We start from the raw sequence: 12442 nt of genomic DNA, 5'->3' as shown, positions 1-12442 counted from the left end.
AGCTGTGGTCGAAAGAAGGAACTTTTCCAAGCTCTGGTTATAATGGAAGGCCCCTGCATGCTTGAGATCCTAAATGCCCTAAAGCTCAAAATTCTCCCCTGAAACCAGGCTCTGCCAAGGGGTGATGCTCAGCCACTGGGAGGCCAAAGAATTCTGTCCGTCACAGTCCATCATTGGCCCCCAGCACGGAGGTGTGACCATAAGCTCAAAACAGAAGAGGACACCAGCCAAGGCTGCAACTCCTGGGCTTTTATGTATAAGCGCATGTCCCGGAAAGCCTCAAGAAAGCAGGGTCCCTTCTCACCCCCTACTGCTCTCAATGGGCAGCATCTATCCACTGGGTACGGCACATGCACACCTCCACACTCATCTGCAGCATGACAAGGAAAGCCAGCCAATCCCAGCCTCTCACCTGCACCATTCTCTGCTCCAGATTTGGCCACAATGCACTGGTTTCAAAGCAGGAGAGGGTTTAAGCCAGGGGATGCAAAGGAGGGGGCAGGGCCAAAGGCCAGGCTCTCACTCCTTGGTTGCGGAGACACTTACGCTCTGCCGAGGCGTTGTCCGCGTGAGGCTTGGCTTTCCCCTCCTGGCTCCCAGGGGCCTTGGGGTCGTCGTCGTCTAAAAGAGGGACGTAGTCCGTCTTGTCCACTTTCTCTCCAATCACATCGTCAAACTTCTCTGCCTCCAGAGTGGCCATGAAATCCCGTTTCACTTCCTCCTCAATCTGCGGAGGGGGCTCCGTCAGGGCGTCCGCGAGGCTGAGGTTGTGGTCAAAGTCAGCCATGGCTCAGCACCTCTCCGGGCCTGAAAGCTGCAAAAGAAGACCAAAAAGCAGAACTCTTAGGCAGACAAAGGCAGGGCAATAAGGAGGTGACCAACATAAGGCAAGATATGCTTGCAGGACGCCTTGAAGAGGAGGGGGGCAACTGTGGGAGACCTTGGAGAAATGCACCCCCAAAGCATCCCAGAAATGTTTCCATACTCCTTCTAGGCTTTTCACCTTGTTTCCAGCCCCTTGAAGCCATTTTAAGCCTTTTTTTTTTTTTTTGCAAGAGGAAGCTAGTAGGAGTCACTTCCTGTTTCAAAGAAAGGTCTTTCCTGTGCCTAAATTGGCCCAAAGAATGGCAAAAACATGACCAAAATGCCCCCACCTGTATTTGCATATACATGAGATAACTTTACAGATGGGACCGAAGTCTGAACACAAAATCCATTAAAGTTACACTTTACACACATAGCATGTAGGTCATTTTACACACCATATTTCCAATAGTTCTATGCATGGAACAAAGCTTGTGCATGTTGAACCATCAGCACACCCCTTAGCCACTCAGGTGGATAATTCTGGACTGTTTTGGAATTCCAGAGAAGGAATCTGTGCAGCAAACCAGAATGTGAAGCAAAATGTGCAAGCTCCCTGATGAAGAACACAACTTTCTCTATTTCGAAGAAGCAGCATAACTACCTTTTGAAGACAGATACTTGAAGCTATATCACTGCATTGGTGTCCCAAATGTAGCGTAACCCTACAATTTTCCTGAGTGCCTTCATAATGCTTTACCGTTGAAATGTCACTGCTCTATTCTGACTTTGCAGAAAGCCCTGAAAACACTGAATAATTGACAAAGGAAAAATCTTAAACCTAATTCCCTCCCAGTTGAATGCAGAGAGTCCTCAGGTGGTTCAATTTCAGCCACAAAACCGAAGCCAGCCCCCCTGGGGGGCGGGGGAGTGAGTCGCTCCCCATCTGCTGAGGCTTCCCGTATAGAGATTATTCTTTACGTAACGAGGGATGTATATCCTTCAATCACTGCAAGGCAAGGCTTGTTTATCCTCTCCGTAGAGGAGAGAGGGCCTGTGGCACGTTTCTGACCTCAGATGACTCCGCGCATGGCAGCAGCCTCTTCCTTTTGGGAAAAAAGAAGTCCTTGCCTGTATTGACAGAGGGAGGAAAGCCCTGTCCCTGTCCCCCTCTTTTTTAAGGACCTACTTACAGCCCCAACATGGCCTTGGATTATCCCCATACCTTTGGAGGTGAAACCCATGTCATAAACCAATTGCCCAGGCTCATTCATCACTCCCACGTCTCCCTTTTCTGCAGGGTGGGAGCAAAAGGACTGGCACGCTTTCAAGGGACAGTGCGGGCCTCGGGTTGGGAGGGCCCGCGTCCCACATCCGAGCTACCTTTCCCATCCCATGTGCCACAGATGGGAGAAGTTAAGTGCCACGGAGTCACAGAAGGGCAAGGAAACAGGTCAAAAGTCTTCTCATGGGTAGCTATTAAAAGCTGGCACATAGGGAGGGAGGGAGGGCCTGGGTAATCCCCAGCGCAAGGGACTTTTGCTCCCGAGGCTTCACAGGCAGCTCTGGAGATACAGTCCAGGAAGGAGAGCAAACGCAGGCCAGGACAACTTCAGCAGTGTCCCCCAGATAACAAAGTTAGGGTGCTCCTGAACAATATTGGCACCAAAGGCCGAAATGCCACATTTCATTGAATCTATAGCACCTCGTGGCGCAGCAGGTTAAACTGCTGAGCTGTTGAACTTGCTGACCAAAACATTGGTGGTTCGAATCTACGGAGTGGGGTGAGCACCTGCTGTTAGGCCCAGCTTCTGCCAACCTAGCAGAAGCATCCATGCAAGAAACATGCAAATGTGAGTAGATCAATAGGTATTGCTTCTGCAGGAAGGTGATGGCACTCCATGCAGTCATGCCGGGCACATGACCTTGGAGGTGTCTACGGACAACACCGGCTCTTCGGCTTAGAAATGCAGATGAGCACCTCCCCCCAGACTCGGACATGGCTACAATTAATGTCAAGGGAAACCTTTACCTATAGTCCTATTTTCCACTGTTTAAAGAGCTTCAAAAATAGGGTGTACCTTAGAGTCTCCAATGCTGGTTTTTCTTTTCTTGTGTCTGAGAGAGGAAGAGGAGCAGGAGGAAAGGCCCTGGCCCCAAACTGCTCTGCCAGACCCCAGCCTTTTGTCCTCAGCCAGAGGGCCGTTTACCATTTGTCTCAGCTAAGCACCACTCCCTGCTTCCACTGCCTCCTCAAGTGATCCACAGACCTAGGAAAATAGACTCATGCAGGCAAGAAGACTTCTTCATACGCTCTTCTCACCCTACAGGAGCCAATCTTAAGAAATGGGGCCACAAAGTGGAATCCACGACATGCGAGTATGGAGAAGAACAAACCACTGACCACCTGCTGCAATGCAACCTGAGCCCTGCCACATGATGCACAATGGAGGACCTTCTTGCGGCAACACCAGAGGCACTCCAAGTGGCCAGATACTGGTCAAAGGATATTTAATCAACTACCAAGCTTGCAAACTTTGTGGGTTTTTTTATCTGTTTGTTTGTTTTGTTCTGTTAGAAATGTAATACAATGGTCTGGTTGCCCCTGACACGATAAATAAAACCCTATAGGAAAGATTGCACTACAAAGAGCTGCATTGGGGGGGGGGGGGGGGGGCAATGTGCATGCAGAGGGAATTCTAAAAAAATAGTCCATGAAAATTGTTTTTCTTAAAATGGATGCTTAAAAAACAGAGTGCGCCTTACATTATGTGGCTCCTTAGATTTGGTGAAACACGGTAACATGAAAACAATTGGGAGAGATTCTGACACCACAAAAAAGGGAGTAGAGTCAGCCCCTCCACATCTGTGGATTTCACTTTTGCTGATTTGATTGATATACTGTATTCTCTCTCAGAATCTCTAGGTCCTCCCTTACAACTTCTGCTGGAGGACCCAGAAATTCCTGGAGATAACACTTATCTAGTCATTTGTAGGTCCTCTCATGTGATGCTATGGTCAACTTCCAGCAGAGTCGAGCTGAAGGACTTAGAGGTTCCTAGAGAAGTATTCTCTCAGTTTAAAATAGTGTTTTCAAAGTCACATTTTTTTCTACTTTTGCAGGGGCCTTGTCCCCCTAAACCCAGAAAATATGTAGGACTGACTTTAGCTCAACATATTTCAAACCAAAAAGTGGTAAATCAATTCCAATTATCTATGCATGTATGTTTGTGTTGTACGTTTGTGTTTATAGATGGTAGGGATATATGTTTTTGTGGTACTTTGCTTTGTTGTGTATTACTGTGAAATTGGTTTATATGTCTACATATGTATTCAATAATCTGATAAAAAGTATGGGTTCTAAAAAAAAGTTTAAAGCGGCTTTCAAAATGCACCCAGGGAGGCCCTTTTCTTTCACTAGCCTACATAGTTCTCATAATTTCAATTTTTGTGGCAGCTGCGGTCTACTTCGCTTGTTGTGGGTTGGCACGAGGCATCTTTAGGCACACGCAGCTCTTTTCCCAGAAAAAGCTTTATCAGACTTGCTGGGGCAACCCTTAAAAGTCTATTTTTTCAGCCCTCTTTCGCCATCTTCCCAAGGCCAATGCTGCTTTCATAAAAACCACTTTCTAGTGAGAGGAGAAGGAGGAAAGGGTTTTTGTAAAAAGCGCTTCTCTGTCAGAGGCTGTGCGGTCTGCTTGGCCAGGATGCCTAAAGAATGACTAACAGACAGAGCAAAGATGGAAGAAACCAGACACATTTCTGTTTAGCTTAACTGAGAATGAAGAACTGGGAATGTGACAAAGAGCGGAGAGGGAACGGGGGCGTGGCAGGCTCTCCCAGGCCCACAACGCGCCCAAAGATGAAGTCTGAGCTTTCTCTCAAGCACACACAAGGAAATGTGAAAACAACTCCCTGGATGTCAGCTGCTGCAAAAGAAGTTGAGGCTGGATCCCTGGCAAGACCCTCCGCCTGGGTTTGTGTGTGTTTCAGGAGTAAATCAGATTGGCATCCAAGGAGGCTTTAAAGGCAAACATTACATATGGCCGGGAGCTGGATCCCTTTAAAGCCGTAAGCAGCCCCTGCAGGGGGTCTCAATCAGATTTGGGAAGAGACGCACAGAGAGGGAGGTTTAGCTCCTTCCCCCCACCCCCTTTTCAATGTGCTCCAAATGGCAATCCCCTTCCAGCCCAGGGTTGTTCCCTGCCTGAAGGAGGCTGCTCCCCTTATTTTGGGGGCAAGAGCCCCTTTGCAGGGTGGAACCATCCCAGAGGAAAAAGTGAAGCCTTGAAAGGCATCCCCTTCCATTTTTAAAAAGACCCCATTTCTAGCAGATCTGTCAACATGATGTGTCAAAAGACAACGCCTCAAGTATCCGTACTGCTCTGCTCTCGACCCCACCTCTATCAAAAGTGAGATTGGTGGCGACAAGAAGCAGGACATTCTCGGCAGTGGCCCCTCACATATGGAATTCACTCCCTGGGGAAATTAGGTCATCGACATCCCTCCTCTCCTTCAGAAGGTTGTGGGACCAAAACATGGTTGTGGGACCAGGCTTTCAGGCAACCTGGCAGTTAGACAAGGACAATGATGACTAGACAATAGGGAATGAATTTATGGACTCTGAGATGGTGAACGCTGAGTACTGACTGGTTTTATTGATTTTTATTGATTTTGTTGTATAAAGTGACTGTTTAATTGTTATAATTGCTGTATACATGTTTCATCCATTGTTTATGTTTATGTTGGCATCGAATTGTGCCTTTTGTAAGCCGCCCTGAGTCCCCCCTCGGGGGTTGAGAAGGGCGGGGGAGAAAATGCGTGAAATAAATAAATACTGATTAAGTGGTCTGATCTAATTTATATTGCCCTTCTCTCCATCATTTACCCAAAGTGGCTTAAGATAAAACACAACAGCTGGGGTACAAAAAAGGCATGAATCAATCCAATTAAAATGCTAATTTAAAACAAACAGTCCTTTCTAACCCTAAGGTTCGGCCAGAGGCTTGTGTTGACACGGTAGCACACAACCAGATCCATGTCAAGCCCTCGTTTTGCACAGACCTCACCTACGAGGTAAGTGCAGGAATTCAGACACAGCATTCTTCCTAAACCAGCCAGAACTAGCACAGACTCTGATGGATGGAGTCTCCTGGAGCAAGGCTACAAACTAGGTGACCCTTCTGATGTTGAAGGAGTCCAGTTCCCATTGGCCTCAATCAACACAGCTGACAGCAAGGAATGCAAGGAGTTGAAGTTCAATAACGTCCGCCAGGCCACAGAGTCCCCCACCTTTGAGGGCTCAACCCTCAAAATACCAAGCACAGCCACATCCACTTGTCTTGCTGTCCTTTTTGGAGACAGAGAAACAACTCAATGGAGGCCTTTCCAGAGCAAGGGAGTGATGCACATCTTTGCAAGTGGTATACATACAAACTCCCATTTCCTGAACATGCGATCAACGGGGAAGACCCAGTTCAGTTTACAAGCTAAACATGACTGGGTTGTTGTAGGTTTTTTCGGGCTATATGGCCATGTTCTAGAGGCATTCTCTCCTGACGTTTTGCCTGCATCTATGGCAAGCATCCTCAGAGGTAGTGAGGTCTGCTGGAACTAGTAAAATGGGTTTATATATCTGTGGAATGACCAGGGTGAGACAAAGGACTCTTGTCTGCTGGAGCTAAGTGTGAATGTTTCAACTGACCACCTTGATTAGCATTTGATTGCCTGGCAGTGCCTGGAGCAATCTTTTGTTGAGAGGTGATTAGATGTCATAGAATCATAGAATCAAAGAGTTGGAAGAGACCTCATGGGCCATCCAGTCCAACCCCCTGCCAAGAAGCAGGAATATTGCATTCAAATCACCCCTGACAAATGGCCATCCAGCCTCTGCTTAAAAGCTTCCAAAGAAGGAGACTCCACCACACTCCGGGGCAGAGAGTTCCACTGCTGAACGGCTCTCACAGTCAGGAAGTTCTTCCTAATGTTCAGATGGAATCTCCTCTCTTGTAGTTTGAAGCCATTGTTCCGCGTCCTAGTCTCCAAGGAAGCAGAAAACAAGCTTGCTCCCCCCTCCCTGTGGCTTCCTCTCACATATTTATACATGGCTATCATGCCACCTTGTCTCTCTCCTGAGGAATCTGTACAAGGACCAAGTCGCAACAGTCAGAACTGACCACGGAACAACAGACTGGTTCAAGATTGGGAAAGGCGTCCGGCAAGGCTGCATACTCTCACCCAACCTTTTTAACTTGTATGCAGAACACATCATGCGATGTGCGGGGATGGATGAATGCAAAGCTGGGGTGAAAATTGCTGGAAAGAACATTAGCAACCTCAGATATGCAGATGACACCACTCTGATGGCCGAAAGCGAGGAGGAGCTGAGGAGCCTTCTAATCAAGGTGAAAGAAGAAAGCGCAAAAGCCGGGTTGCAGCTAAACATCAAAAAAACCAAGATTATGGCAACAAGAATTATTGACAACTGGAAAATAGAGGGAGAAACCGTGGAGGCCGTGACAGACTTTGTATTTCTAGGCGCAAAGATGACTGCAGATGCAGACTGTAGCCAGGAAATCAGAAGACGCTTACTTCTTGGGAGGAGAGCAATGTCCAGTCTCGATAAAATAGTGAAGAGTAGAGACATCAGACTGGCAACAAAGATCCGCCTAGTCAAAGCCATGGTATTCCCTGTAGTAACCTACGGATGTGAGAGCTGGACCTTAGGGAAGGCTGAGCGAAGGAAGATCGATGCTTTTGAACTGTGGTGTTGGAGGAAAGTTCTGAGAGTGCCTTGGACTGCGAGAAGATCCAACCAGTCCATCCTCCAGGAAATAAAGCCCGACTGCTCACTGGAGGGAAAGATACTAGAGACAAAGTTGAAGTACTTTGGCCACATCATGAGGAGACAAGAAAGCCTAGAGAAGACAATTATGCTGGGGAAAGTGGAAGGCAAAAGGAAGAGGGGCCGACCAAGGGCAAGATGGATGGATGGCATCCTTGAAGTGACTGGACTGACCTTGAGGGAGCTGTGGGTGGTAACAGCCGACAGGGAGCTCTGGCGTGGGCTGGTCCATGAGGTCACGAAGAGTCGGAGACGACTGAACGAATGAACAACAACAATCATATCTCCTCTCAGCCTTCTCTTCTTCAGGCTAAACATGCCCAGTTCCCTAAGCCGCTCCTCATAGGGCTTGTTCTCCAGACCCTTGATCATTTTAGTCGCCCTCCTCTGGACACATTCCAGCTTGTCAATATCTCTCTTGAATTGTGGTGCCCAGAATTGGACACAATATTCCAGATGTGGTCTAACCAAAGCAGAATAGAGGGGTAGCATTACTTCCTTAGATCTAGACACTATGCTCCTATTGATGCAGGCCAAAATCCCATTGGCTTTTTTTGCCGCCACATCACATTGTTGGCTCATGTTTAACTTGTTGTCCACGAGGACTCCAAGATCTTTTTCACACGTACTGCTCTCGAGCCAGGCGTCCCCCATTCTGTATCTTTGCATTTCATTTTTTCTGCCAAAGTGGAGTATCTTGCATTTGTCACTGTTGAACTTCATTTTGTTAGTTTTGGCCCATCTCTCTAATCTGTCAAGATCGTTTTGAATTCTGCTCCTGTCCTCTGGACTATTGGCTATCCCTCCCAATTTGGTGTCGTCTGCAAACTTGATGATCATGCCTTCTAGCCCTTCATCTAAGTCATTAATAAAGATGTTGAACAGAACCGGGCCCAGGACGGAACCCTGCGGCACCTCACTTGTCACTTCTTTCCAAGATGAAGAGGAAGCATTAGTGAGCACCCTCTGTGTTCGTCCACTTAACCAATTCCAGATCCACCTCACCGTAGTTTTGCCTAGCCCACATTGGACTAGTTTCCTTGCCAGAAGGTCATGGGGGACCTTGTCGAAGGCCTTACTGAAATCCAGGTACGCTACATCCACGGCATTCCCTGCATCTACCCAGCTTGTAGCTCTATCGAAGAAAGAGATCAGATTAGTCTGACATGACTTGTTTTTGATAAATCCATGTTGACTATTAGCGATGACTGCATTTGTTTCTAAGTGTTTGCAGACTGCTTCCTTAACAATCTTTTCCAGAATCTTGCCCGGTATCGACGTGAGGCTGACCGGACGGTAGTTGTTTGGGTCATCCTTTTTTCCCTTCTTGAAGATTGGGACCACATTGGCCCTCCTCCAATCTGCTGGAGCTTCTCCCGTTCTCCAAGAACTCTCAAAGATGGTTGCCAATGGTTCTGAAATGACTTCCGCTAGTTCCTTCAATACTCTTGGGTGTAGTTGATCTGGCCCTGGGGACTTGAACTCATTAAGAGCGGCCAGGTATTCCTGGACGACTTCTTTCCCAATTTGGGGTTGGATGTCCTCCAATCCCTCATCCACTCCATCTTGCTGAGGTTGAAGACTCTCTTTTTGTGAGAAGACCGAGGCAAAGAAGGCATTAAGTAGTTCTGCCTTTTCCGTATCCCCTGTCAGCATTGCCCCATCTTCTCCTCGAAGAGGTCCTATCGCCTCCTTGTTTTTCCTTTTTCTACTGACATAAGAATAGAAGCACTTTTTATTGTTTTTAATGTCCCTGGCAAGTCTGAGCTCGTTTTTTGCTTTAGCTTTGCGGACCTTTTCCCTACAGGTGTTGGCTATTTGTTTGAATTCTTCTTTGGTGATTTCTCCCTTTTTCCACTTCTTGTGCATGTCTCTTTTGTGTCTTAGCACAGTTAGAAGTTCTTTGGACATCCATTCTGGCTTCTTTGCACTTGTCCTATTTTTTCTCTTTGTTGGCACGGTTTGCAATTGCACCTTGAGTATTTCACTCTAGAGAAATTCCCATCCATCCGTAGCTCCCTTGTCTTTTAGTATCTGTGTCCACGGAATGCTGCTCAGCGTTTCCTTCATTTTTTGGAAATCAGCTCTCCTAAAGTCCAAAATGCAGGTTTGACTTGTCTTAGTTTCGGCCTTCCTTTGTACCTGTCCTTGTTTGGTTCCTCTCTGTTGTTGTGCTGTTCTAATTTTAGAGTTTTTTTAATACTGGTAGCCCGAAAAAATCTACAACAACCCAGTGATTCCGGCCATGAAAGCCTTCGACAATACATTAAACATGACTAACAAAGGAAAACCAAATCTAAACTCATAACCAGGTAAAAAAATAGTATATGCCTATAACTTGGGATAATTGGGAACTCCTTCACAATGCAGTGATGTTTATCCCCAAATTCTGGACATCCAGCAGTATGGAAGAACTGAAAGCATATCTGACACATCTGCAACCAGCATGTTTTACTCAGCAGTGGCGCATTAATGGTTTTCTGCCGCATCAGCACTGCCAACTGGAAGTGAAAAAGCATGATCTCATTAATTTTATATCATAATGCACCTTTTAACAGACATTTGTGATGGTACAGGAAACCCAGCCAGTTGGTACAGCATAAAGTGTATCCTGGCAAAGTCCAAATAATTGACAAATTTACAGATCTTGGGTCCCTGATGGATCTGCATCACTGGCTGGCAAATAACGCCGCTACTTTGGCTTCCCTAGTGTGTTGTTGTTGTTGTTGTGTGTCTTCAGGGTGACTCTGACTTGTATCTCCTTGGCAAGACCTATTTGGAGGAGATTTGCAACCACTGGCCTGCCCAGGATCATCCAGTGGGTTTGATGACTGAGCAGGATTCAAACCTTGGCCTCCGAGAGCTCAAAGCCAACACTCAGGCAAACCATAATTGCAGCAGATGTCAGAAACAGAAGTCAAATTTCCATTCCACTGACCCCAAAAGGTTTTGCCTAGTAATCCAGATGGGATTTCAACAGCCTCTAGTGATTCTGACCTTCCAAATAACCAAGAATGCTTGCAATATGGTCTGGCTACTCAAACACTAGCGTCATCTCCAAGAATTGTTCCCAGCATCTCAATGCAAGGCTTGGAACAAGGAGAACAATATTCTTCCAACTGATACGACTGGAAGAATTACCAACAACAAACCTACATCTTGCTAGCTTGGGAATGCCAAGAGAACTAGCACCGGGATTGTAGCGCAGCTGGCTGAGTGTCAGCTGCATTAAGATCACTCTGACCAAAAGGTCACGAGTTCGAAGCCAGCCTGGGTTGGAGTGGGTTTCCAACCAATTGTGTAGCCTGTTGTCGACCTTTGCAACCCAAAAGACAGTTGCATCTGTCAAGTAGGAAAATTAGGTACCACCTTAAAGTGTGGGGAGGCTAAATTAACTGATTTATGAGGCCATAAAGAAGACTCCAGCAAAAGCATTCCAGCGGGGAAGCATGCGGGGAATGCGGAAGTGCTTCATCAGGGTCGCAGATGAACGGTGAAAGTGACAGCTTCCCTCGCGGCCAGAAGAAGTTAAATAGCCTCTGTGTATGTCTGTATATGTTGTATGTTAAAATTGGCATTGAATGTTTGCCATATATGTGTACACTGTAATCCACCCTGAGTCCCCTGCGGGGTGAGAAAGGCGGAATATATATACTGTAAATAAATAAATAAATACATAAATAAATAATGCTTTTGAAATATCCCTCTTAATTATCCCGCCATTCAAAGGAATATTGGGACTGTTACCTGTCCAAAGGCTACAAGGGGAGCTGTGTGGGATTCTAGGCTGTTCAGCCATGAAACCCAACATTTTGCCCAGAGGGATCTAAAGGTGAGAAGGGTATGATTGGTAAAATTATCTGAACCTCCTGAAAAATAGGAGGGTTCCTCCCACCACTCTGCCAGCTCTCTAACAATTGGGAGGAGCATGGTTTAATGAAGAGGCAGCATCAGAGAGGCAATTAGGACCAAGGAGGGAGCCTGCTTTGCTTTACCTCCATCCAAGAGTTGAGGATTCCCAAGTGCCCCCTTAACTGCGGCTAAATTTATTGATTAATTCATGCTGAAACTGCATGCCAGCAAGGAAAAAAGGAATTTGTGTGTGTGTGTGTGTGTTATATTCCTGCTGCCTATATAGAATGCTAGCTGCAGAAAATGGATTTCTTTTCATTCTACTTAGCTGCCAAGATAATGCAGATAGCAGTCTTTGGATAAGCAAACCTCCAGACACTGGGGGATAAGCAAACCTCCAGGCACTGGGGGATTACAAGTCCCATCACTCTTCATCATTACCTATGCTGGGCGAAGCTTATGGAGACTCAAATCCAGTAACACCTGGCAGGACACATGTTCCTCACCCCTGTACTTACCGACTTCTGGGTGATGCTGTTCTGATGCTTATTTATTTATTTATTTAAAGTATGTATATCCCGTCCTTCTCAACCCTCAAAGGGGGACTCAGGGGGGCTTACAATTGGCAACCATTAGATGCCGACAAAGAACAATTACAGCACAGCAATTAACATAAACAGGTCAATAACAGTAAAAATACATTACAATACATTAAAAATAATAGCTCTTAAAATATTAACACAACCAAGTCTGAGTCCACAAATCCAAATCATAGTTCAGAGTTCCTGTCCAAGGTCTCTTCACTGACAATGATCACGAGTCATTAGAGTTGTTGCTCAGCCAGCTGCCCAAATGCTTGGTCCCAGAGCCAAGATTTGAATTTTTTCCTGAAGGAGAGGAGAGATGGAGTCGCCCTGATTTCACTGGGGAATGCATTCCAAA

General features: G+C 46.4%; 1 protein-coding gene across 14 annotated transcripts in view; it reads right to left on the bottom strand.

Annotated features, from left to right (window-relative positions):
* The window catches only part of LOC132779080 (microtubule-associated protein 2-like), a 229542-nt gene that overhangs the window by 133452 nt on the left and 83648 nt on the right, over positions 1-12442 (bottom strand). For all 14 annotated transcript variants that reach the window (XM_060782772.2, XM_060782774.2, XM_060782770.2 and 11 more), the window contains exon 4: positions 547-814. In XM_060782772.2, coding sequence (XP_060638755.2) covers positions 547-787 — 241 coding nt within the window. In that variant the 5' untranslated portion in view covers positions 788-814. The remainder of the gene's footprint in view (positions 1-546; positions 815-12442) is intronic.

The sequence above is a fragment of the Anolis sagrei genome, chromosome 6, assembly GCF_037176765.1.
Source record: "Anolis sagrei isolate rAnoSag1 chromosome 6, rAnoSag1.mat, whole genome shotgun sequence".
In the NCBI taxonomy this organism is placed as follows: domain Eukaryota; kingdom Metazoa; phylum Chordata; class Lepidosauria; order Squamata; family Dactyloidae; genus Anolis; species Anolis sagrei.
This window is presented reverse-complemented; position numbering and strand designations above follow the sequence as displayed.